Below are 25,417 nucleotides of genomic sequence, written 5' to 3'. Positions count from 1 at the left end.
ATGTGGTGGGAAGGGAAGGGAAGCCAGATCCCTGTGAGGGGCGGAGGTCTCCTTTCTGGAGAAGACTCCCAGCTGCAGCCAGGAGCTGGAGGAACAGGACACATTTCTTGTTCAGGCCTTGGAACTTGCAGTTTTTCCAGACAGGGGCTGTTCCTCTCTCTCGCTCTCCTCCACCCTCCATCCCCAGCCTTTGTTCCTGGGAAGGCTGTCTCCATGTGATGTCTACAGCTCACTTTTGCCAGAGCAAACATTTCCAAGAGGGCTTATGCTAAGTAGGTATCTGTAAGGCAGATTTCCCCTCCTTCTCTCCAAATACACTGTAGACTAAGATTTTGGACTCCAGCCCTTCACACCTGTACTTTTTCCTATATTCATATTCTCTTTGTTCTTTTGTAGTCTTCGACTAAGGGGGGGGGGAGAGTAAAGGAGGGAAGTTGTTGGCTTGTAAAATAACAATTCCGTTTCTACCACTGATTTGATGCAGACTCTGCCTTCATTGAGCGATTGATATTTTCACATTAGTTATGGGTGTTAATAAAGGAAGAACTATTCCAAAGCTGGAGGAAGGAAAGGATGGGGACGGAGAGCTTTGTGGTTTCAGACAGGAAAGAACTCGAATTGGCCTTTTGACTCTCTACCTGCGACCAGAACCTTGTTAATTCTCCGTCGGGTGTGGGTGAAGTCAAAAAGGGGGTGCTCCTAAGTTGACTTCTATCAAAGGGGCTAAATTTTTGGCGGCCCCACACGGTGGCTCTTCTTGTCTAGAAAAGGAACAAAGGGCAACACACTGGAAAGGCCTCCCTTAGGCACGAGGGGCTTGGTGTAAGCAGTGAGCTTTACTTGGTGCTGCTCTCTCCAGGAATTCTGGGGAATCCGGTACCCAGACGCTGTAGCCAAGAGCATGGGAGAGCCCCCCGGCTCTCCCCATGGGTTCCTCGTTTTAGAGCAGAAACACAGAGATGACTGTAGATCTGCTCTACATCTACAGTCTCCACTCTCAACGTGTATATAATAATGAGCGAGGGGGGAACATTCTTTCAAACCAAGGGAGTAATAATAGCAAGGGTTTGATTTTTTTTTTTTTTTTACAAGCCACAGTGGTACTTTATCATCCTTCCAGCTGACAATCTGCCACTCTGCAGACAGGAGAGGCGGCGGGAAGTTTGTAGTGGAAACCCAGAGGCCTTTCCAGTATGAAATAAAAAGAAAGGAGGCTGGTTTCCAGGGACCGGCCAGCTGAGGGGTAGTGGGATCCCCCCCTCCCCGCGCCCTCCGCCAACCCCCGAGGCTAAACTGCAGCTGAGTGCAGGTCTTCTTGGAAGAAAGCTTCCTTCCCGCTTCCTCTTTTATTTCACTTAAGTTACTGGCTCCAGATATTTGAAACGATTTGTTTTCGGCGCTGCCGTGGGCTGCACAGTTAACTCTCACCTCGCCTGGGGCGGCCAGGGCATTTCCTTCTCGGCAGCCACCCCCCCAGGTCTGCAAACCTGCCCACCCCTCGCGGCAGCGCCCCGCCGATTCCGCTGAATTCGCGGAGGCCAAGGAAGTACTCGCCGGGCACGGGGCGAGGGCGAGAGGTAAGGGGCTGCGGCAGGCCGGCCCCGGCGCAGCAGAGCATCCCTCTTGCACTCTGCGCCTCCGCCTTCCTCGCCGTTCCCTCCCGCTCGCAGGACGTCCCCTGCAACCCTTTGGGGCTGCCGAAGGGTCAGGCGAGATGGAGGGGCGCGGGTGAGGGCGAGCCGGAGGCCGGGGGCAGGGCCAGAGTGAGGGCGCGGGACCCCGAGGAGCCGCACGGGGAGCGCGGGGGAGCGCAGGGGCGCGCGGGGCGGGCGGGCGGGCGCGGCGCGGGGCTCGCTGACGCGCGCGCGCGCCTCGGCCTCGCCCGCGCACACGCGCCTCCCGGAGGAGAAAGAGGCGGGCGGGCGCAGAGCACCGCGCCGCCGGCTGCAGCGGGCCGGGCCGCCGGGAGGGAGGGGCGGAGGGGCGGAGGGGCGGGCGCAGGCCGGGAGGGGGCGGCGGCGCGTCGAGCTCACGGCTCTCCAGCGAGTGTGCCTGCGCGCGAGCCGGCGAGCGGGTGAGTGCGCCGGCCGCTGCCACACGCCGGGCCGGCCGGGAGTCGGGGGCCGCGAGGGTGCCGGGCGCTGCGAGCCGGGGAAGGGGTGGCGGGCGGGCGGGCGGGCGGGCGGACGGCGGCGGCTCGGGCGCGGCCGGGATGCACCTTAGCGGGCGCCTTTCGTTGCAGCGCGCGGGCGGCCCGAGCCTCGGCGGCAGCGGCGGCGGCGGCGGCGGCGGCGGCGGCGGCGGCGGCAGCGGCGGACACAGCAGCGGCGGCGGCGGCGGTGCTGACACCTCCCACCATGGACAGCTTCGACTTAGCCCTGCTCCAGGAATGGGACCTCGAGTCGCTGTGGTAAGTCCCAGGGCTGGCCGCTCGGGAGAGCCACGGCGGCCCCGCGCGCCCTCACCTGGGCCGGGACGCCGGGTGCCCGGCCGCCGTGGGGGTGGGGTGGGTCGGGGGCGCCCGCCTAGCCGGCTCCTTCCAGCCTTGGCGGGCTGGATGCACGGCCGCCTTCCCGTCAATTTGCCGGTCTCCAGTCCTGTGTCCCCTCCCCTCGGTGCTGCCTGCGCCAGCCCCAGGGGCCGGTGGTCTGGGTGCCGGAGGAGGAGCGCAGCGGTGGAGGGAAAAAGAAGCGATTTTTAGAACGTGTCACTGATGCCGGAGAACCCAGCCCGCAGCCCGCAGCCCCTCTCAGCTCCCTTCCTTCGGATTGTGCTCCCTTCCAGCTCTCTGAGAACCTCAGGCTCACCCCATGACCTCCTAGAGTTGGTACCGCTGCGAAGTGCCTTGAGAGGATGCTCTGTAGCCTGCTCCCTGCATGCTCCCAGTCTTGGCGCCTGCATCCTCTGTCTGTCCTACCCACTCCCACTTGAGATAGAAAAGTGAACACCCGGGCCAGGAGGCCAGTGTGTCTCCGTGCCGGAATTCCAGAGGCCTTGGCCCAGGGAGACTCGTTTCCCGGAGGTTCATAATTCCTTTGCACCTTTTCTTCACACCTCCCCGGAGCTGAACTCCTTGCCTCTCCTCACCCCAGTCCCTTTTTGTCAAGCTCAAAGCTAGCAGCCTGGAATGCACTTGGGGTCCCAGTTCTTGGGATTCTCCCATTAGGGAGCTTCTGTAGGTAAATCACAGGTAGAAGCAATTTAATTCCAAATACAGTTGTCTGAAAAAAAAATCCCATTGGCTGCTTTAGCATCCCTCACATTACCCCCACCTCCTTAAATGTTTTCAACCAGCCCTATTCAGGTAGTAAAATTACTGCTTGTATATTCCTGGAGGAACTTGTGTTATGTTTAATATTTACGGGGATGAACATCTGCTGGAACAAGCATATTAACTGCTCTGTTCTGCCTCTGGTAATCGCTGATTGTAGAGCTGAGCGTTTTCCTTCGTTTTAATTCAGTAAAGAGTTCACATGTGTCTAAAACGGCAAGTGGTGTGCACATGAATATGCAATGCACAATTTTAAAAGCTAAACTGCTTTATGATTTATGGCTCATACATTGATGGTATGTGGACATGTGGATCTTTTCGGTGATTTAGGCTTGCGGTGACTTTTATTTTCCTAAAGACAGGTGTAACAAAATCAACTAGACAAAAAGCCTTCGCATTATTGAGCAGTTTCTTATAAAAGATCCGATGGTGACTACAGCTTGCTCTGCATAATGCCAGTGCCTATAAAACACACAAGGATGGGCTCTAATGTAATAAAACTTGTATATATTATGCTGGCAACTTCAAAGAGCCAGTGTAGAGAGAATATGGAACATGTTATTACTCTATAAAAGTTGCTAATTACTGTGTTGCTGTTCCTGGGGTTATTTCAGCCTTTCATTTACAGATAGCTATTATTTTACAGGTTTACCTTTTGAAATGTTGGTTTCTGGCACAAATTCAATAGCTTTCCAGATAACAACTGTCTTTTAAGGATGACTTCTGCTTTTTAAAATCTAGGCAGGCTTGTAGTCAAAGGGGAGAACTTAACTGTTTTGATGTATTTGTATGCTGCTCTTCCAATTGCTGGTTCAAATTGAACTCCTGGATGGTGTTTATAAGTTGTATTTTGAGATGACCAGTGATAATACGGAGACCTTTTGGGGTAAGGGCTCAAGCTGTATTTTCAGCCCCCAGTAAATTATCTGGAACACTGTCACAGAATGTCTGCTGAATTGACTTGAAATTTATATCATCTAAATTGTTATTATTTATTAAAATTATTTTGAGACCAGGTCTCTCAGAGTAGCCCTGGCTGTTTTGGAATTTGTGCTGTAGGATGGGCTGGCCTCGAACTATATAGATGTTTACCTGTGTCACACTAGTGCTAGCATTAGAGACATATACCACCACAGCTTGAAAGCATTTTTTTTTAGGCTGTTGTACACTCCAGATTTTTAAGCAATATATGTGTGTGTGTGTATACGTACATACACACACACACACACACACACACACACACACACACACACACATATATGAAAGCACAGGATTTCTTGATTACAGCATAGTGCAATAGTTTGGCTTAAGAGGGTGTTTCATTTTGTAGATATAGAATTTACATTTATAAAAGCTTATCTTCAGGTAAAAATTAAAGATAAACCAAACTGCTTGAGTATACCTTTCAAACGTGTCAGACATTTTCTTGGTTATGGGTCAATTTTTTACATGGCATTTCTAACTTAATTTTAGGATTTATTAAGGATTTTATGTTGACGGTTTACTTTTAAGTTCATGAGTAATCAGAAATACCTAGTATTTCTCTCTCTCTCTCTCTCTCTCTCTCTCTCTCTCTCTCTCTCTCTCTTTCCCTTTCTCCCCATCTTGCTTCTTTTTGAGAGAAGGTCTTGGTGAGCAAACCAGGATGACTTCAAAGTCAAGGCAACCTTCCTGCCTCAGCCTACTGAGTTCTGAGGTCACAGGCATGTATCACACATGCCTAGTATATTTGATTACTTTCTCTGTGTCTGATATTTTCATATCTGTTATTTTCTTTTTTGAATCTGATAATATCTCAGAAGTGGTAAATGATAGTACTTTCATTTTATAGATGAGAAAATAGGAGATTTAAACTGTTTGGTAACTATGCCGAGATCAAAAATGACAGCATATATTTCAAAACTGATATTTACGAAACAACGTTATGACTTATCAGTGAGTGACATATACATTAGATGTTTTAGCTCATTTATTATTCCTCAACAAGAAACGTGCAAAATAAGTACTGCTGTTCATCCATTTTTTTACAGATAGGAAAATTGAAGATGGGTGGTCAGGTAGCTTACTCGAGTTGACACAGTTCAGACTTGATTAAGAATTACCTTCAAGGCCCACTTTTCTGATACCAGGTCTATGCATTTTCCAGGACACTGCAGATACTTTCCATTCATGAAGAATGACTTTGCAAAGAATTACAAAGCAAGAATTTGACAGTTGCAAGTTAAAGTTGTCTCAAAATATTAAAAGAGGTCAGACCTTAAAAGGTATTGATCTAAATAAAAATCTGAAAACAGATACCATGAGTTAGGAAATTGTGCCTGCTAATTAACTTATGAATGGAGATAAATTTTTTTTTTTTTTTTTTTTTGTTTTTTGAGACAGGGTTTCTCTGTGTAGCTTTGCGCCTTTCCTGGGACTCACTTGGTAGCCCAGGCTGGCCTCGAACTCACAGAGATCCGCCTGCCTCTGCCTCCCGAGTGCTGGGATTAAAGGCGTGCGCCACCACCGCCTGGCTAAGATAAAAATTTTAAATAAAGACCATTGAGCACTTCCTTTTTTTTAATCATAGAACTCCCCCCCCCCAAAAAAAAAACACCCCACCTGTCTTTGAAGAGAGGAGTTGCAGATTAATAGCAAGATACTCTTATTTTGATACCTGAACAACTTTTTCTACCGATAAAACAAATTGTATTTTAACTAATCTTGATGGGGCTTTGAACCTGAGTTTGCTTCTTCTTCTGAATGTGTTCTCAAATGACTGTAGACAGAATGTGAGACAAAAGTATAACCAGTATAATCCATTGATAGGAGGCCCTGGGTCTGTTTCCTTCTAACAGCAGCACCCCCATTCAGAAACATCCATGCCTGTTTTTCAAGGTAGGTCTTTTGAGCATGAATGATCCGATGCCTGCTTATCTCAGCTGTGCCTAAGAATTGAGATGGATGTCCCTACCGAAAATGGTTGCTCTACTTCCCATTTCTGCTCTGAAGGTTAAAGGTGAAGTGAAGGGTCTCATTCTGCTTGCGCAGAGCCGAGTCCTGAGAGCTGGGGAATCGGTACCTAAGCCGAGGCAGGTATCCCCAGAAGCAGTGCCTCTCTTTGGTTCCCTTCTCCCCTTTTTCTTGTGGCTCGTTAATTTTGGGTCAGCAGCTAGACACTTCTCAGGGTCTTTAAAGCGATGGCCATCCCTCCTCACAGACTCGCTTGTTCTTGTTTCTTCATGCCATGCATCCTCCTTGGCCATCTCTACAGTCCACGTTCTTGTGGTGGCTGCTGTAGGGGATACAGAGCTGGGTAAAACGTGTGTTGTGCATGTTCTTGTCTAGTTTTAGAGTTGGGCAAGAATGTAAGTGCAAAAGGAAGTTCTGCGCTAAAGAGTCAAAAGAGAGACCATGTTTGGGACTAGGGTGGGTGGTAGAGGAGGGAAAGAGGAAAAAATGGAGTTTTTTTTATTATTGCCTTTTTTATTTTTTACTTACATTTTAAAAAAGGCTTTATGGAAGAGGTTACCTTTGAACCAAGCTTTGGAAGATGAATGGGCTTTTGCAGATGGAGGATGAGAGATGACATAGCGGCATCTTGAACAACGCCTTTGGGGGCGGGTGTCTCTAGAGGTACTTTTTAGTGATCACAGTGAAATTACCTATACTGTGTATTTTTAAACACACAGAGCCTAGTCATCATGAGATGATTTTGGCAAATAAGGAAAGTTTCCCAAAACCAACATATTTACTCTTCTCTGAATATGAACACCTCTTCATTACTAGGGTGGAAGTTGATCAAGATTGAAGTAATAAGTATTAAGATCTTGCTTATTACTCACTCTGTCCCTTACCCCTCTACAGACTTCACATACGCCAGAGTCTGCAGACTCCTGTTCACACCGGCGCTCCACACTCCACACTCCACACCCCTCTAAATCCAGACCTTTGAAATTGTAACACATGGGGCTAGAGAGATGGCTCAACAGTTAAGAGTGTTTGTTGCTCTTCCAGATGACTTGAGTTCAGTTCCCAGCACCCACACGAGGCCGCTTGTAATTATTTGTAACTCCAGCTCTAGAGGATCCAATGCTCTCTTCTGGTCTCCATGGGCATTTGCAGCATACATCCCCATAGACACAGCCACATAAATAATAAAAAAGGAAAAAGGAATTGAAACACATTGTTTCATATCCATCAGTGTGGTCAACTCAGTCAGTGTTCACATAGTAGGCATGACTATTGGACAGGTACTTTAGGCTTTTGTATGTTTTGGACTGAGACTCACAGTTGACAAACACATTTAACACTGAAACCCAGTACTCCTGTGAACATGAGTACACATAGCTGAAACAGGAGTGTCAGGAGACACCATTTATCATATGCGTGATGCATTCTGATATTTTCTAGGCTGTTTTTTTTCTTTTTAAAACTTTCCTATTCGTGGGTTGAAGCCTGCAATTCGAGACCCTTCTATAAGGGATTCAAAGGAGAGAGTCCTTTAGGAGTTTAAAGAATGGCGGTGCACATAAATACCAGAAATACAAAGCACATACTGCCCACTGGAGGGGGCATGGACACATCCTGTTGAGAGAGTAAAATACGCATGGCTTCGTGGTGTTGAAGTGCATCCCGAGGAAGTAGAATTTCAGAAGGGAGGAAATAAAAGGGAAGAGAATCCGCATGGAAAGAACAGTGCAAATAGACATACGGAGTGAGTAGGGTGTGGTGTTTATTGGAAGATAAAGTTATTAGCTAAGGCAGGGGAAGGATGCACCGCACCCCTGTCTGCTGCCGGAGGAGGCAACAGCATCATACCACTGCTTAAGGATGCTTCCAAGGGCCAAGCGGTGCTCTTGACTTGTCAAATCACTCCCCAGGAGACAGGCCCGGCGAAGACTTCCACAGAGCCCTTTAGGGTTCCCAGACTGTTCATGTTCTCATCTTGTCACTCAGGTTCCTGGGCTTTTCTTCCATGATCGTGCATTTTGAGGCTACTCTCTGTGGCCTTTCTCTCTCCTTGTGGGCCATTTTGGCCCACAGAGGTAGGATGGGAGTGCAGAGCCCAGGCACCCTGAGTTTCCTGGAGCTGATTGGTTGAGAGCAGTAGGCTACCTTCATTCTCATTGGCTAAAAGTGATGATACAGTCTATGGAGGAGGCTTTCATTGGTTAAAAGCGTTTGCATGGGCCTGCCCCAGAGGAGCATGGGGAAAGGGTCTCAACAGGCTCCAGGGTGAAATTGTTTTCTGAGAGGCCTGCCTCCCAAATCGTGGATGGCAGTATGGAGGAAGCAGGAAGGAGAACATGGACCACTCTTGTTTGGTGAGTGGCAGCCACAGGGAGCCTATGTGTGGCAGAGATTGGGGGTGCTGGTTAGTTCAGGATGTGGACGTTGATGAGCTCTGGCGTGGGAGACAGGGATATGGGGATAAAGGGAAGGATGCGCGTTGGATGTCTCTGGGTTTTAATCAAATGCCTTTTGATGACAGTGAAGACACTATTACGTGTGAGGAAATGGTTCCTTCCTGTGTTCCAGATTCTCTTTTGTGGAATGTAGGAGGGTTATAAAATGCTAAGAATCTATTTTGGGAGAATGTCCCTGTGAGCCAGAATGTCTAATCAATGACACTTCAGATTAGCAACTCAACAGGCCCTTCTGCTTAATATAGGTTAAAATAATAGTCAAGAACAACAAATCAATTTCTCAACATGAAGTACTAGACTATTTTGTGTTTAAATGGGATTTCAAAATTTGGAATAGATTTGTCTTAAGTTTTTCTTGTTTGGGGGTAAGAAAGCCTGGGTGGCAAAATCAAAGCCATAAAAGAATATATTAATATCATTTGATATAAAATGTTCCCTTGTTTTATTTCTAAGCAGAAATCTATCAAACTTACTTTCAACATTGACTGTTCCCTTTTGTCTGGAAATGTATTTGGAGATTTTGAATTCAACTGGCTTCAGTCTTGCTTTCTATTTGGCTCTGGACAGCTCAGGGTAGCTTTCTTTTTCTTTTTTCTTTTCCCTAAGTCTTGGCCTCATCACTTAAAACAAAATGGCAGTGCTTATTCTGGCCTATCTCATACAGATGTTAGGTAATAAAAGCATCAGTTAATCTGTGAGTGCCAAATATGGTTCTTTTATACCCTTTGCTTCCTTAAAATGTCTTTTTTCATAAACAAACTTATAGAAAGACCACATGGGGTCCGCTTCAGCTGTGTGTGGGACACAGTTCTTTGCTTGGCATTGGAACCCAGGGACATACTTGAGTGGGGTTTAGGTTTTCTTAGTTGTGCATTGTAGTCCAACAGATAAATATGGTTGCACTAGCAACTTTTTAAGACGTATGAACCATTACCTAATCTCTGATGTTTTACTCAGAATGTATTTTATTACTAACCATTACATCAAATGACTTCATTTGGCACTGTGGGTCTCAGTACATTATGTCAAGCTAATCATAATTTAGGTTCACTAGAAATAAAATACAAGTTATACCAGGCTATGAGGATACCTCACCACCTAAGAAGTGAAATGAGTTTTAATCTAAAACCACTAACACATGGGATGTGATAGGGGGCCTTGGGTGCTGAAGGTGGTACACTGGGTGGGTGGGTGGAGGTTTGTTCGGGATTGCCTATAGGCTGGAATACTGTGTGAGCATTTATCAGTGATGTGGCTGGGCCTGTGTTAAAACATAATGATTGCCTGGCATTGCAGAGAGACATCCTGGATAAGTGGACCTGCAGGGGTGGGCTATTCCCGAGACTCTGTGCTGGTTAGTTTTTATCATTGTGACCCAAGCTAGAGTCACTTGGAGGTGGGAACCTTGATCTGAGAAATGGTTTAATGGGATTGGCCTGTAGGCATGTCTGCATAGTATTTTCTTAACTAATGATTGATGTTGGAGGGTCCAGTCCATTTTGGGCGTGTATACAGATTGTGTAAGAGAGCAAGCTGAGCAGGCCATGGAGAGCCAGCCAGTAAGCAGTGTCCTTCCATGGTCCCTGCTTCCATTCTTGCTTCCATGGACTGTCTCTAGGTACCTGCCTCAGCTGTACCTAGAGGCCAAATAAACCCTTTCCTCCCCAGATTGCAAACTTGGCCAGCCTCCTTCCCTAAAGCTGCTAGAATCTGAGTCCATTCCCATTACTGGAAGCTGGAATCCAAGCACACCAAGGCATTCATTGTATTCACTTGGGTATTTCCCCACTTCAGTTTCTCCTCACATGTGGAGAAAGCCAGGGAGGGGACTTAAACTTCTTCCTATAATTTCTCCCCAGGAGGCTCATTGTTAGCGGAGGTAAACAAAAATGACTCTAATTTGGAGACCACACTAACGTTTCAACTCACAGTTAGGTGCTTACCTTGATACTGAAAATAATTTTATTTTTGCTTTTTTTATGGGCAGGAAATTAGTTTTCAGAAACCCCCTGGGGGTTGTAATGTGAGCCTGTTAGTCTTAGTTAAATTTTTCTTGTCATACCTGTGCTGTTTACCTCAGTTATGAAGTGACGGAACACATTTTCTGTCAGTGTTCATTGAAATGTTAATTAGCTCCCTGACAGTTAGATAGAAAAACGCTTTCCTGGAGTAGATGAGCTCCAAGGCGGGGAAATAATCTGTTTTTGTTTTCAAATCGGAAAAATACCTTTTCCCCCCTGTAGAAGATATCCAGAGGAATTGAAGATCAAGGCTAGAAAGCTGTTTGGAGAGCAGAGGCCAGCATACTTAGTATACATCCAGGGAATGCTTCTGAACTTTAATGGGTGTCCAGATAGCCCAGGGATCTTGTTAAAATACAGCTTTTAATTTAATAGGATGAAGGTGGGGCCATGGGTTTACATTTCTGATGAGTTCTTGGGTAATGATGCCTGGTCACAGAAGACATTGACCTGCGAGGACCGAAAGCATGCCTTTGAAAAGATGCCCTATCAGAAGACTCCGTATTCTCTTTCCTGTTTGGAGGAGACTTGTATAGTAACATCACCGTTTCCTAATGCTGGAAGGTTAGTTAGGGACAGCATTTATTTTATTGCTGTGTCTTTTTTAAATACAATTCTGATGAGTGAGGGGGTGGGTGGTTATTTGTATCCTAGTGGGGACAGAGTGGGAAATAAACATAAAACCTGAGCACACACGATTCGTAATAAATAGGCTAATCACGTTTTATAGCCTTTCAGGACTTCTCAGCTCTCCTAGATCAGCTACTGCGGCGGCATCAGAAGGGAGCCTTGAGTATTGAGATGATCCTAGGACTTTTTGGATCTGTGGGGACTCTGCTGGAGACTCCTCTAGGTGCCCAGGATGGAAACCAGCTGTCCCCATTCTTTTTTATCCATCTGCCCTTGGGAGGAAAGGCTGGAGGTGGGAGATGAGGGAGTAGCAAAAGTTTACAGAATTACTGCCCTACCTGGTGGCCATAGTCCTAAACAGCGGCTTTCCCAGTGTCCTGCGAGAAATCTCAGCTCAAGCTCCATGGGAACCAAGGGAGGTTTTAGATTCCTCAGTCAGGGGGGACCTTCTGTAGCAGTGTGACCAGATGTGCCCCACTCTGCCATTGCCAGAGAACCATGCATCAGTTAGGTGGGGAACTTCACTGCAGTTTCCCTGATTAGCCCACCCTTGTTTCAATAGAAAACTAAGCATATATGGGGCTAATGAAATACATCATGGCTAACTTTGCCTGTTCCGTGAGATCGGTGGGAAGGTCATTGGCTTCATTTTATCAATGAGGGTGTGCTCATACAGGGGAACACACATGGGCCCCCATACACTTACACTCTCTGACAAAGATAAGATTTAAACAACTTAATGTTTCCGATTTGGAAAAGAAAAATGACTCCAGGGACAGTGGGGCAGATTTAGATCTGTGGCCTTCGGGCTTGCAAGTGGATGGAGGTCGGGCTTGCAAGTGGATGGAGGTCGGGCTTGCCAAAGTATTTCATGTTGTTGGAGCTAGGGATGTGTAAGTTGTGCTCTTTGTGTGTATGGCATTTATTACCTTGTGTGTCCCAGGCCGCTGTGTTAACCGACTGGTGTTGTGTCACCGTGTCTTGAGCATTATTTTCTTCCAATTTACCTTGTTTTCTCTTGTGAGGAGGAGCAAAGGAGACTGTTGCAGATGAACTAGGTATGTGTTGCAGTGAGCAAGAATGTCGTTACTGACTTGGCCTGTGTTTGTGTCATCGAATTAATACATTTGCTTTCAAGTTATAGAAAACAATATTATCTGGCTATCAGTATGTAATACTGTCAGTGCAGTAGTTGTCCATATAGACAATTCCCAAGTATAGATAAACAAAGGACATTTTTAGACTCAGAGCTTTGTTCTGTTGGGTCAAGAGATCCTTAAGAAAAATAAGCTAACAGAGATCAACTGGGTGCTGAGCTTGAGTGGCATTATGCAGGCTTTGCTTTGGCTGTAAGAGCAGGGCTTAACTTGCTTATCTCCCCAATGCTATGTCCCATGGTCTGGATACTGCCTTTGTCCATGGGATGGAAGCTGCCTGTGTCATTTCTTGGAACTTTGGATGTTGTAAAGTGTGGGTGGAGCTTGAGGCCTTGAACGCAGTCTGAGAAGCAGGCTTCCCCATAGTGCCAACTCTGTGGTTACCTACAGAGAGGCTCTGTGTCCTGAATCCAGTGGGGAGACAGACCTTGTTAGACTTTCCATGCCTCCCCGGGATGTTGAGACTTTGGTCCTTTCACTTTCTGAAATGCCCCTCTCCTGCCCTGCTGGGAGGAAGAAACAAGGACTCAAGTGAAGACAAGACTTGGCATTGTAGACCCTCCTAACAGAATATGAGAGCTAGCTGTCTTCTGGGGAATAGACTATGCCATCCACTGAAATGGGACCATTGCATTGTTCAGCCAACCTGAATGCCTTCTCCCCCGGGGTTAACGATTCATGTCCATAGACTGGTCATAGTCCTGGCCCTATGACCTGGGATGTAGCCTGTGGCCCATCTGTGCTGCCTGGGCCCAGGTTACAATAGTACAATTAAAGTCAGTGGGGCTACATAGGCCAGTCCAGCTCCAGGCTGCCTGCAGAACCTGCCGAGTCCTTCCCAGGGGTCTGGCCATGACCCATGAGGCCAGGTCTTCTTGTGGAATGAGGACTGTCTGTCTGTCTATTTCCTTGGAGGTAGTTCCCCCTCCAGAGCATGGTGGATCTTTTACTGAGGTGGCTTCTTTCCTTCCTGGTTCAAATAAATAGAATTTCCTTTGGTATGAGCACAATACCTTTTTTTTTTTTCTGAGAAAGCTGGTGAATTTTATTTACTACCCAGTTACCACCTTTCCTTGATTTAAAACTCTAACACAGAGTAACAAGTTTCAAGTGCACATAGAAAATATTTGGAGAGGCAATTGTTTGGGTTTCGGGGAACAGATGAATAAGAACAATGAATGTATAAGATACATGTATGAAGAGGCCATGAGGAAACCTATTGCTTTGTATTCTAACCTAAAAGGGGGAAATGCATATTTATAGTATGGAAGAGAATCTAGCGTTTCAGTTTCTAACATTTAGATAGATAATTAGTTACATAATTAATTTATATTCTTTTCCTTGTATCCCACAGCAAGATGAAAGCAGTATTTTAGAGCCTTAAAATATCATATCATACATAATACCGTCTAGGGGACTCTCAGCTGCTCTTTGTAACACTCTCTCTCCAGATGTGTAGGTTTCTGGGTTGAGATGAGCTGCCACTGGTAGAGCCGGACACAGAAGTGTGAGTAGACCTCATTTCTAATCCATGATGTGTTTATACTTTAGCCTTTAACACACTCTTTCACATACTGACAAGTGTAGTTTTTGCCTGCCTGATGTCTTGGGATGTTTAAAAGGTGGTACCCTGTAGAGGAGATTTCCTGGAATGAGTGACAACTGATGGGCCTGAAAGGATGAATCAGAATAGAGGATGCAGTAGGTGCTGTGATGCCAGCAAAGGCAGAGGGGGACAGCAGGCAGCAGCTGTGCTTGGTGAAGGGGAGTTAGATTTGTGCAGCTAAGCAGGGGATAGCAGGAAAGGAGGCTGGGAAATGAAGTGGGGACGAGTTCCAGAAGGCATCCCATTGCATGGCATTACATGGCATCCCAAGGAGCTGGAATGGAAGTCAATGAGCAGGTAAATACAATGGTTACTATGTGCATGGTATTATTTCTAGAAGGCATTGTATGTGGATAAGTCTTGTGACTTACTGTGGGGTCATGTCTGGACAGTGAGGAGGTCATCATGGAGGACAGGGAGGAAGGGGAGTGTAGAGAGGCATTTTCATGGCATTGTCAGAACCTGAGGGTGGAATGGCGAGGCAAGATCGTGGGACCAGAGGTGTGTTCTTTTGGGAGATGGAGCTTGTGTGAGCGGATGGAGAACATGGGGAGAGAAACCCGAGCGGGGGAAGGTGAAGTGTCTCACTCTAACTCCGTGGTGTTGTAAGTGCATGGGGGCTGTGAAGTTAGGGCGGCTTACCGGAAGGCCGCTGTAAGATCCTGACATGCAGGAGGAAGGTGGGGATAGGAGGAAGGATTTGGGGATCCCCAGCAGATGGGTGCTGGTGAAGATGACAAGGTTGTCCGGGAAGAGCGAGACAAGGATGAGAAGCAGGCCTGGAATGTATGGGGCAGTGAGGGGGGCATCCGTGTAGAAAGGAGGATGATAAGGGAGCTGGAGAACTAAGAGGCCTAGACGCTTGGGTCCAGGGCCAGACACGCTTGTCCACTTGTGTGCTGTGACGACACAATATGGTGGTGCATGAATGGGCAGTGGGGTGAAAAGTGATTGGGTGTGGTGAAGTGGAGCCGGGGAGCTGTCATTTCTGAGAGAAACATCTCTAGAGGCAGCTCTCAGAGGAGGATATGGGGGGGCTGTGCCCAAGGTGTTAGGAGCGCATTCCTCAGCAGTGAAGAACGCTCCTCCTCTTGCTCCCCCTTTTTGGATCTTCCCCTTCTCTCTCTCCTTTTGCAAGCAAAGGGAGCTTCTAAAAGCAGTCACAGAGCTGTGTATGGTATGAAAGGTAACAGATAGGTGTTTTATAGTTAGTGACTTTATGAAAAAAAATCTGCATAAACCCCTTTAGCATAAATCTCTGTCATACGTTCTATAATTTAATTAGAGTATTTGAGAGTCATTTTGATTCAGAAGTAATTGGGTAAGGCTAAGTCACTAGAAAAAAAAAATTAGTGAACTTGTCTAATTGTGGAGAATTTAAAATGGATTTTTAAGAACTATTTTCAAGCCTGGCAATGGCAGTGCACACCTTTAATCCCAGTACTTGGGAGGCAGAGACAGGCGGATCTCTGTGAGTTCTACGCCAGCCTGGTCTACAAAACAACTTCCAGGACAGCTAGGACTATTATTACACAGAAACCCTGTCTCGAAAAATTAAAAAAAAAAAAAAAAAAAGAATTCTTTTCAAACTTAACAGACTGGCATCCAGGAGCGCCAGGATATGATACTGACACTTGGTGACAGAATGCCCTTGGAGGGATGTTAGGCCACAGGTCATAACCCGGGAAGTAGGTTCTACTCTTCCTTGCTTTGCAGAGAAACAAAGGACAATAGCACATTGCACAAAACCCATGACTGGGTGGTGGAGCTGGCCCGTCCACGCAGGAGATGTGTATACATAGCCACTGCCCTATAAAAAGCTCCACTTAATGACAGTCATTGAGTGTGAATTCCAAGGTCTCATCAACTCTAAAATATTTGTGAGATTTATACATGTGTATGTCGAACATCTATTTTTATCTATCCTGCATATACACACGAGTCTCCAGGCCCAGGGAAGTTTATGTGTATGAAGCACATAAACTTGAGAGATTTATTGTCAATGTTAAAAACTCTGAATAACATAGTGGTTATACTGGGTCCAAATATTGTGGGCTGGTGGAATTCTAATTAACAGGCTTCCCTGCGCGTGGATTGTCTGCAGGTCATTGTCATTTTGGGTTCTACTTCTTTATCCATATTTACCATGTATAAAACACACTGCCTATATATTTTCCCTTAATTATTTGTATGCCCATAAAACCACTAATTTGACAAGTTTTATGGTTGACGAAAATGGCAACAACTGTTTGTCACAGCTGGCCACCTGTATTGTAATACCTAAATGTAACTCGATTAATAACTACTACAACGATGACGGTGCAGCAGTAAACCTATCAACACCACCCCACAAAAGCCACCTGAAACCTGTGGAAGGTGTTTTTAAATGTAGCTTGTCTTGGAGCAGCGTCTCCCATTCCTTATACAGTCAGGCTGCCCTCTCAGCGGAGGACCGGTCCTGTACGAATGTGCAGCTTCGGCAACACGGGAAAGCGTCAACGGGCTTCGTGTCTGTCATGAGATAGTTTGGTAAAGCAAAATTAATAGATTCTTGGCATAATGGACTGTGACAAATTGAAACAGATGTCAGAAATAACCATAGCTGCTTTCTTTAAAGATCTTTGAGAACAAGACAAATTAAATTTTAAGGAAGATTTAAAAAAAAAATCCACTCGGCAGGCAAAATTTCAGAGAGGCCCCGTTTGGTAATTGGAAAGACAAGGACTTTGGAGCCGACCTGTAGGAGATCAGACTCTGACGTTCCCTATGTTAGCTGTGTTTTCTTAACTCACCTTACTTCTCGGAGCCTCGGTTCCCATGCCTCTCTGTGAAGTAATACTGCTACTGATTTGCTAAAAGGATTAAATGAGGTATGTGTTAGTAGGTTGGCACGCAGTAGGTCTTCCAGATGACAAGCTTAATAATGGTTCTAGTTGGACTAATGCTGCATCTGAATGACATTTAGAGGTGCTGTGTGAGACATTATGTTTTTATCTCTTTTAACTGATCCCCCCAACCCCCTACCCCTGCCCCCGCCTCAAGTCTTGGCCAACAGTTTCTTCCATTGAGAGTAGGGTTTTCTTAGGCTTCTCAGTCAGGTGATATTGAAGCAGTAAACACCCCACAGATGTCAGTGACTAAGGTATTGTTCTATACCACAGCAGTGGTGGGTCAGCTCGTCTACTGCCCATTCTTTTCAGGACACACTGGCAGGTGAACCTTCTTTTGGAACATGCCGTCCTGTTGGTAGAAGAGGAAAAGGAGCTTTGTCAGGCTGTGGCACATGACATGCTGCTCCTATTCCATTAGCCTACTAAGCCCTACAGACAAGCCTCACCCAGCAGTGTAGACTGAAAAATGTCTCCTTCACCCAACATAGCAGTAGATGACACCAGCCGGCATGCTGTCCTCTTAGGGACAGAGGCATGGCAGGTGATATGGCTTCCCAAGCCATTTCTCGGCATTTTCCATTATTATTAACATTTTTAAATTATATTACAGCACATTTCAAAAGAGTGTAGAGAGCTCTCATGTGATGTGTTCTATACTATAAAATATCTTTACATTTTGGTCTGTGCTTCTGTTTTTACTGAAGCTTATCACAGCTTTGAATATCACTGGTAAAAAGAGGATTGATTGGAACACACATGCATATATATATATATGCACACACACAATAATAACAACAAAAACCAAGTAAAGTGTTTCTATCCAAATAGACAAGGTTTTCTTGAGATAAGCTAAAATAGGGGGATTGTTTTATTTAGAAGTACGCGGTTATTTAGTGTTTCATACTTAACCAGTTTGCTTCCACCTTGTATATGACTTAATACTGTATATTCAATTATGCCCTGACTGCTAAATTAATCGGCTAGTTTTTCATGTCATAGGGAAACTAAAATTAATTCATAAGCAAAGAGTCAAATAAATATATTAATTGGAAGGGAATCAGTTGGCGTATAGAAAAATGATGTTTATTGCTACTTTTAACTTGACCTGTATTCCTTGAACCTGGCTTTGATCTTTGAAAATCTTTTAATAGCAAAAGAAGCTATGTGAACCAGAGATAAGCAGAGAATAACTGCTCACTGACGTGGTGAGTGAGAGAGTGTTCCCGTGGCCTCCAGGTAGAGGAGATGAAGGAGTCGCCTGGCATTTAGTGTGGACTGAGCCTGTGTTTACCTTTGCTGCACTTTCTAAAGTTCTGAGCAGGTGAAGATCTGTGTTCCAAGTCCCCAGAAAATGAATAAATGCAATCAATGCCTTCTGAAAAGGGCAATTTTCCTTTCTCTGTTTTATTACTTTTAGTAATAAAAGTTTTGTTTTATTACTTGGAAATATTCTCAGTGCTGTTGGAATAATACCATTAAGTCTGTAGCAGGAAGCAGTACACAACAGCACTGTGAAACATTTAAATGGTGTTTAAACTCTGTGAGACTAGAATAAGGTAAAAATGTAAAATAAATAGTTACAAACAGAGTTATTTCTTTCTAGTCTGTGTGAGCATTGAGATACAATGTTTTGAACTGGCTGCCATTGCTGTAAAGTATTTGAAAGAAAACCCATTAGATAAGAGTCAAAACTTGAACAGATTAGCTGTTCTTTAATGGGCCCAGAAGATCTTCTGCTACTTCAAAATCATTTTTAATTCTCATTACTTAACTTCCTTGGCTATAAAAACATAAGGTTCTTTGTTTCCACATTTCCAGAACTATGTATCTACCAGGAAGTACTTCTTCTAAGCAATGATCTTTTACATAAAACATTTAAAAAGCTAAGTAAGTTCGAATGGTATATTTCTAGATCACAGGTAGCGATTAATGAAATTAAATGAGCAAACATTTCAGGTGCTTTTGTATCCTGGGTCACCAAATGTTTACTTTCTGTTTATTGTAATAGGCTTATATACAGAATCTTAATAAGCTTGTAAGATACAACCGCATGTGTGTTTTACTTAGGATTTAAGATCCTAATGGTGTGTATATTTTTTAGGAAATCATATGTTCATGATTGAGTGAATGTGCAAATAGAGCCGTTTTGTTTTGGCATTTTTGATCAAGTTGCTTTTTTGGTGCTCAGTTGACAAGGCTGGGACCTCCCATAGAATGTCAAATAGTAGTGGTTAGAGTAGATAATCCTGGGTTTTCTTCTGATCTTGGGGATCAGTTGTTTAGGATTATAATATCATCTGTAGATTTTTCATAAACGCCATTATTCAGGTTAGAGTTCCCTTCTGTTGCTGTGCTGGAGCGATTTTGTTAAAGACATTTTTTCAGATTCTATTGAGATGGTCATGTGGATTTTTCTTTATTCTGTTAATGTGGTTTAAGGTAGTAACTGATGGCCATTTGTTGAACCAACCTTGTATTCCTATAACATCTGACTTGGCCATAGTATATAATCCTTATAAATATGTAGCAGAATAATTTTTGCTAATATTTTGTTCAATGACTTTCTTTTTTGAAATATATTTTCCTTCATTTTCTTCTTTAATCGTGGAAGCGCATGATCGCCAGAGACCAAAATAAAAGAACAAGTCTTCTCTACAGAATATGAAGGCTTTATTTCTGTACATATTTGGAATGACTGTCCTTTAAGTAAGGATAATCAAGTCTTAAAATGTGCCTAAGTGTTCAAGCTCAGAACTTTTATATAATGCTCTCCTAAGGAATTTTGACTTGACATATGCTCAAGAAATCCTTACATATTTTTAATATGACACATTTATATTTTATGTCTTGACCTTATGAAAGTCATTCTTTTTTCCTCTACTTAGTTTATTAATCAGTAAAGGAGATTTAGGGGACCAGTAATTAAATGGTATGTTCATCTGCCTCTATGATGGTACATGATGGGAAGGTACAAATTATTTAGTAAGTGTGGACATTTAAAAAAAATCTCAATTCATAAATTCAAGTGCTTTAGGGCTCAAGCAAGACCAAATACATGTTTGAATCGGTAACACAGTTATTCGTGACTCCCTCTTCCATACATTTAAGGTAAAAACAGACAATACCATGAACAAACAACACAAGCCTCTATTGTCCGGATATATCTGCCTCCTCTACAGGACCAGTCATTCCTGAAGTCCTTGATGTAGCTTATGACCTGAGACCATAGTTCAGCATCACTGTTAGGATGGTCCTTAACTTCTCCATAGCTTTGTTGTCTCATTCGTGAGATGTGGATATTAGACAAGTTGCCAATCTTCCAAGGGATTACATGATGTAATATATAGAAATGACTTGAAACAATCAGGTCCTCTATCAGTATAAGAAATAGTGTTTCTTTTTTTCTGTGGATCTCCATTTTTTTTAAAAAGAAGATACTTTTGTGTTCCAAAAGTTTAGCAGCCAGCTGCTGAAAATTTCCAGATGACCAGCTAGAAATACCTCCCTTTCATAGGACACACTTGCTAACACCTGCTAGATCCCTTATCTGGACTTGAATTGTTGCCTGGGTTTTCCCATCGGCCTTCCGGTAAAAAGGACTATTGTCCAGTCTGTTCACCCATGGCTCCCATTAGATAGAGTCCTTGTGACAACCCTGCAATCCACTTCAGAATTCTTACAAACTCAGTGTTACTTTTAATGGTTTTCTCTGGCTTCCTTGACAGATAATCAGAAGGTCAGAGCTTGTACTTTCTTGGCATCTAAGCATTTGAAATGGTTTGATTTCTGTGGTTTTCTGACCACAGTGTATCAAGCTCTGGCATCTCTAACACTCCACCGGAAGCTTTTTCAGTGCAAGACTTTTATCCACTATCTCTACGGGGTCTTCCAAGTAGCCCGGCCACAGCAGGGCCTGTAGGCTAGCTTTCCAATTTTTCCTTCAGCGGGACACAGCTACCCAAACTCATGAGTGTCATGTCAGCTGAGCACCTACTGTGCTTGACGCTTGGTAATACAGATAAAAGAATGAGACCCTTACTTTGAAGGAACATGTGTGCAGTCTTGTTGGAGAGAAACCAGAATCCATGAAACAGCTGACGAGTCAGGCGTGAAGAACATTAGCTCTTTCTGGAAAGGAACTGGGAACCCATCTTTCTAGCCCTTCCCCTCACTTGAACAGCAGAGAAAACTGATACCTAGAACCAAATGCTAATTGCTGTGATGTGGTTCAAGGCTGTTCCACGCAAACTGTTGTTTCCAGAATCAGCTGGCTGTCTGGAGGAAGGGGTCCAGAAATTTGTATTTGGGTCCCAATGTTTATTTATCAGACCTGGGGATGGTAATAGGCTGGAGAGTGATCTCAGAGGTTAGGGCTTATGGGTTATTTTAGATGAAGTCATATAGCTTCTTGGCTTTTGGCAGGGGGTTAGGACCTAGACCACCTGATTCTCAAATGCAGGAGAACTAGAGCTCTTTAAACTCCGTGCTCCGCTGCGTGTGTTAGCTGCCTCTGTCTGTGCTCTTTTTCTTGTCTGTGCTTCCTTCTTTTTCTTCAGCCCCATCCATCCCCTTGCAGCCATGTAAATCCCGGGATCCTTCACCTGGAGGCCAGGGAACCCCTCACCCTGTAAGCGCACTCTTCTTTCTTCCTTTCCTTTTTGTCTTCTTTGCGGAGGGAGCCTGCAGCTTTCATCAGCCCCCCAGAGGCATCCGTGACCTCTGCTTCTGTGCCGGTGGAAGCTGCTCGGGCAGCAGCCGGTTTCCATTAGGAGCCTGGAGCCGAGGTGGAGCTTGGAGAACTCCGAGAACTGGATTCCTTTGTTGGTGTTTCCAGGCGCTGTGGAAATTCAGGGCACCGGCAGGGATGATAGGCAGAGCCATCCTGCAAGGCAGGGTGACTTGATTGTGAGCACACAACTCCATCCCTTCCTGACTGCTACCCCAGCAGGAGGCTTGCAGTGATGTGGCTAGAGCATAAACAGGAAGCCAGGGAAACCCCAGAGCCTATGGTGTGTTCTCCTCCTCTGTCCTTTCCATACGCCATGGTGGGAGGCAGGTGGTGGAGATTTGCTTTAATTGCAAATAAGCTGATTGACACAGACCTCCTCAAAGAGAGGCCCAGCAGCTAGAAGAATGCCTGTCTTCTGTGCTTAAAATGAAATTAAGGGCCAGTGTTGGATATAAAGCTTTAGGAACCGGAATGCCTGTAATAAAAGGCATTTTATAAGCACGAATACCATACCCTATCTCAAGGGCCTTTCAAATATTAATTATAGTTACCCCGAGGGTCGCTATTCAGTGATAAACTCATGACCAAATAGCTTTACTTGTCTTTTTTAGAGCTGTAATGAAGCCCTTGATTTCCCCCCCTTCATTATGCAGTATTCAAATTTACCACCTAACAGTTTTAATGTAATTGATGGCTGTGCACTTTCCGTCGCAGTGGTGGGACCAAGGACTTCTTAATGTGGCCAGACAGCAAGAGTCCAGAGTGCACTATTTATCCCCGGGAGTTAGTTGAAAGACAGGGCATGTTGGGGACATTCGGTTAAGTGTGGCCCGTCAGGAGGCCTTATCACGATGACATTCTTTTGGCAAGTGCATATGATAAAGCCAGAGTTAGACTTCAGGGATTTGGGCCTTGTCTGTATTTAGTATCCAGAGACTACCAAGAGTTGTCATGGGTTAGGGGCTTCCAGCTAAACTTCTTGCAGAAGCTAGATAATTTTGTCATAGAGAGAGAGTGATACATGTATATTTGGAAGTTTATTCATTTGCTCATATTTCACCATGCCTCAAAACTTCCAGGGTTTATTTCATGATTTTTAGAAGGACGTGAGTTGTTTTATAAAAAAAAAAAAAAAAAAAAAAAAAAAATCTATTAATGAGAAGTTAAATTAAGGAAAAAGCTAAGGTGTTTAGGTAACCTGACAAACTCTTTATACGTTTTCTAGGAAATTTGGGGATGAAAAAATTAATATATGAAGGGGAGAAATGTCAATAAGGATTTCTTTAAGGCCACTTAAACAAATGTACAGTGTGACATGGTGGCGCACACCTGTGATCCTGATGTTGGAAGGCTACGATAGGCAGATCATAAATTCAAGGCCAACCTAGGCCACTATAGCTCATTCTAGTCTAGGCTGGGCTACATAAGGGAGTCCTAGGTCAAAAAGAAAATAAAACTCCAAAACCTCAATTTAAAAACCAAACAAAACCTACCACATCATTCATATATATATATACATATACATATATATATATACACATATACATATATATATATATTTTTTTTTCCTTTGGTGGGGGAGGGGGAGTCTCTGTCTTATTTTTTCTCCTAAAAGACAATTCCTTTACAGGCGCTAAGAGTTACTGATTGATGAGAAGGAAATACAGGCTTCCTTGTGGTCAAAACCCTATATTACAGTCTGATTTCATATTACTATATGTATTGAGATACTGTCTTCTAAATGGGGTTGTGTGACAATTCAGGAAACATACTCTCACAGCTGACCTAGGGGAGTGCCTTATAGTCAGCCTTGAACAGATCCTGAGCATCCTGTCACAATGGTTCTCTGCACCAGGAGGTGATAAAATCAGAAGTCACTGTGAGAGGCTGGCTTCCAAATCCAAGTTCTCCTACCTCCCTTTATCCCTGAGTCCAGATGTGAGTAGGACATAGGCCACACTGTAGCTTTAGTTTTCCTGCCTTGCCCACAGTCAGGACAAATCTCTCTCACCCGCCAGTCCCACAGCCGCTCAGATCCAACCAAGTAAACACAGAGTTATATTGCTTACAAACTGTATGGCCGTGGCAGGCTTCTTGCTAACTATTCTTATAGCTTAAATTAATCCATTTTCATAAATCTATACCTTGCCACATGGCTGGTGGCTTACCGGCGTCTTCACATGCTGCTGGTCATGGCGGCGGCTGCAGTGTCTCTCTGCGTCAGCCTTCCACTTCCCAGAATTCTCCTCTCTCCTTGTCCCACCTACTTCCTGCCTGGCCACTAGCCAACCAGTGTTTTATTTATTGGCCAATCAGAGCAATTTGACATACAGACCGTCCCACAGCACCACACATTCCTGACCCAGGTGTTAGAAGAGTCCAGGCTAGGGGGACATTTGGGCAGGCAGATTACAGTACAGTCACCATAACCTTGTCTGGGGAAAGTCCCCTGGGTGAGCATGTGGTTACTGCTGTTTTGAGATACTCTTACTGTCCAGTTTGACGTGGCTTGGCTGCCCAGAGAACAGTTCTCTTCCTGTTTCTAGATCTGAGAGAGGACAGTTTGCAGTTGTTTGGAAAGGATGATAGTTGGAGAGAAAGGAGGCGTCTGTATCAAAATAGTTTTTTTTTTTTTCCTTTAACCCTAATTACCTTGCTTCCTGAGGGTAGAAACCTGAATACCCTGTGGGCTGTAGCTGTTAATGGTTCATGGCTGCTGCTTCAGACCATGGCTCAGGTGGCATTGCTGTGTTCTGAACCCCACTGTTCTTGACCTCTGTGTGGGTCTGAGATCTCTGCTGTTATCCGACTCTTGAACCTCCACCTACCTCAGTCCTGACAACTGTCTGCTGGGGGTACAGATGGCCTGTTCCTCCTGCAGGCAGGGCTTCACTCTGGTCCTCAGCTTTATTCTGGATGTCATCTTAGTTATTTTTTTAATTAATTAATTTATTTTACATCCCGACCACAGCTTCCTCTCTCTCCTCTCCTCCCCTCCCCTCTGCCCTCCCCAGTCCATTCCTCCTCCATTTCTGTTGGAGCTTTTTAGAGACAGGTTTTGTGCCCTGATGAAGACTCTTCTTCCTTTTGTCCCCAGAAGAGGACAACAGATGTTTTATGATCAGAGGTAGAAATATGCAGATTCATTTTCTAATAATTTATTTATTTGTATTTTATGTACATTGGTGTTTTGCCCCCATGTATGTCTGTGTGTGGGCGTCAGATTCCCTGGAACAGGAGTCACAGACAGTTGTGAGTTGCCAGGTGGGTGCTGGGTCCTCTGGAAGAACAGCCAGTGCTCTTAACCGCTGAGCCATCTCTCCAGCTCCAGATTCTTAATCTTTATAAATTGATTGTTTAACCCAGATAGTCTAAGTTATTCCCTTTATGGTGTGTGTCACTTGAGGCAAGCTGATTAACGCGTGGTTTAATTCTGTGTGTGTGTGTGTGTGTGTGTGTGTGTGTGTGTGTGTGTGTGTGTGTGTAAAACAGCTGAAGGGCAGGAGTTCGTTCATGCTTTCAGAGCATTTAGTCCATGGCCACTTGGCTGTTTCTGAGCCCATAGTGAGGCAGTCCTCATGGAGACACAGCAGGATGTTTATCTCATGGTAGCCAAGGAGCAGTGACAGGAAGGGGCAAGATAGCACCAAGGACTGTCCCCACTGACATACTTCCTACAGCTAGGCCCCACCTCCCGGAAGTTT

The 25,417-nt window shown here is 44.8% G+C and overlaps 1 protein-coding gene across 3 annotated transcripts in view; it reads left to right on the top strand.

Annotated features, from left to right (window-relative positions):
* The first annotated feature begins 2,277 nt into the window (after positions 1 to 2,277).
* The window catches only part of Aff3 (AF4/FMR2 family member 3), a 481,117-nt gene continuing 457,977 nt past the window's right edge, over positions 2,278 to 25,417 (top strand). For all 3 annotated transcript variants that reach the window (XM_037199903.1, XM_028865744.2, XM_028865743.2), the window contains exon 1: positions 2,278 to 2,410. In XM_037199903.1, the coding sequence (XP_037055798.1) occupies positions 2,358 to 2,410 (53 nt within the window). In that variant the 5' untranslated portion in view covers positions 2,278 to 2,357. The remainder of the gene's footprint in view (positions 2,411 to 25,417) is intronic.

This window comes from Peromyscus leucopus, chromosome 16_21 (assembly GCF_004664715.2).
Source record: "Peromyscus leucopus breed LL Stock chromosome 16_21, UCI_PerLeu_2.1, whole genome shotgun sequence".
In the NCBI taxonomy this organism is placed as follows: domain Eukaryota; kingdom Metazoa; phylum Chordata; class Mammalia; order Rodentia; family Cricetidae; genus Peromyscus; species Peromyscus leucopus.
This window is presented reverse-complemented; position numbering and strand designations above follow the sequence as displayed.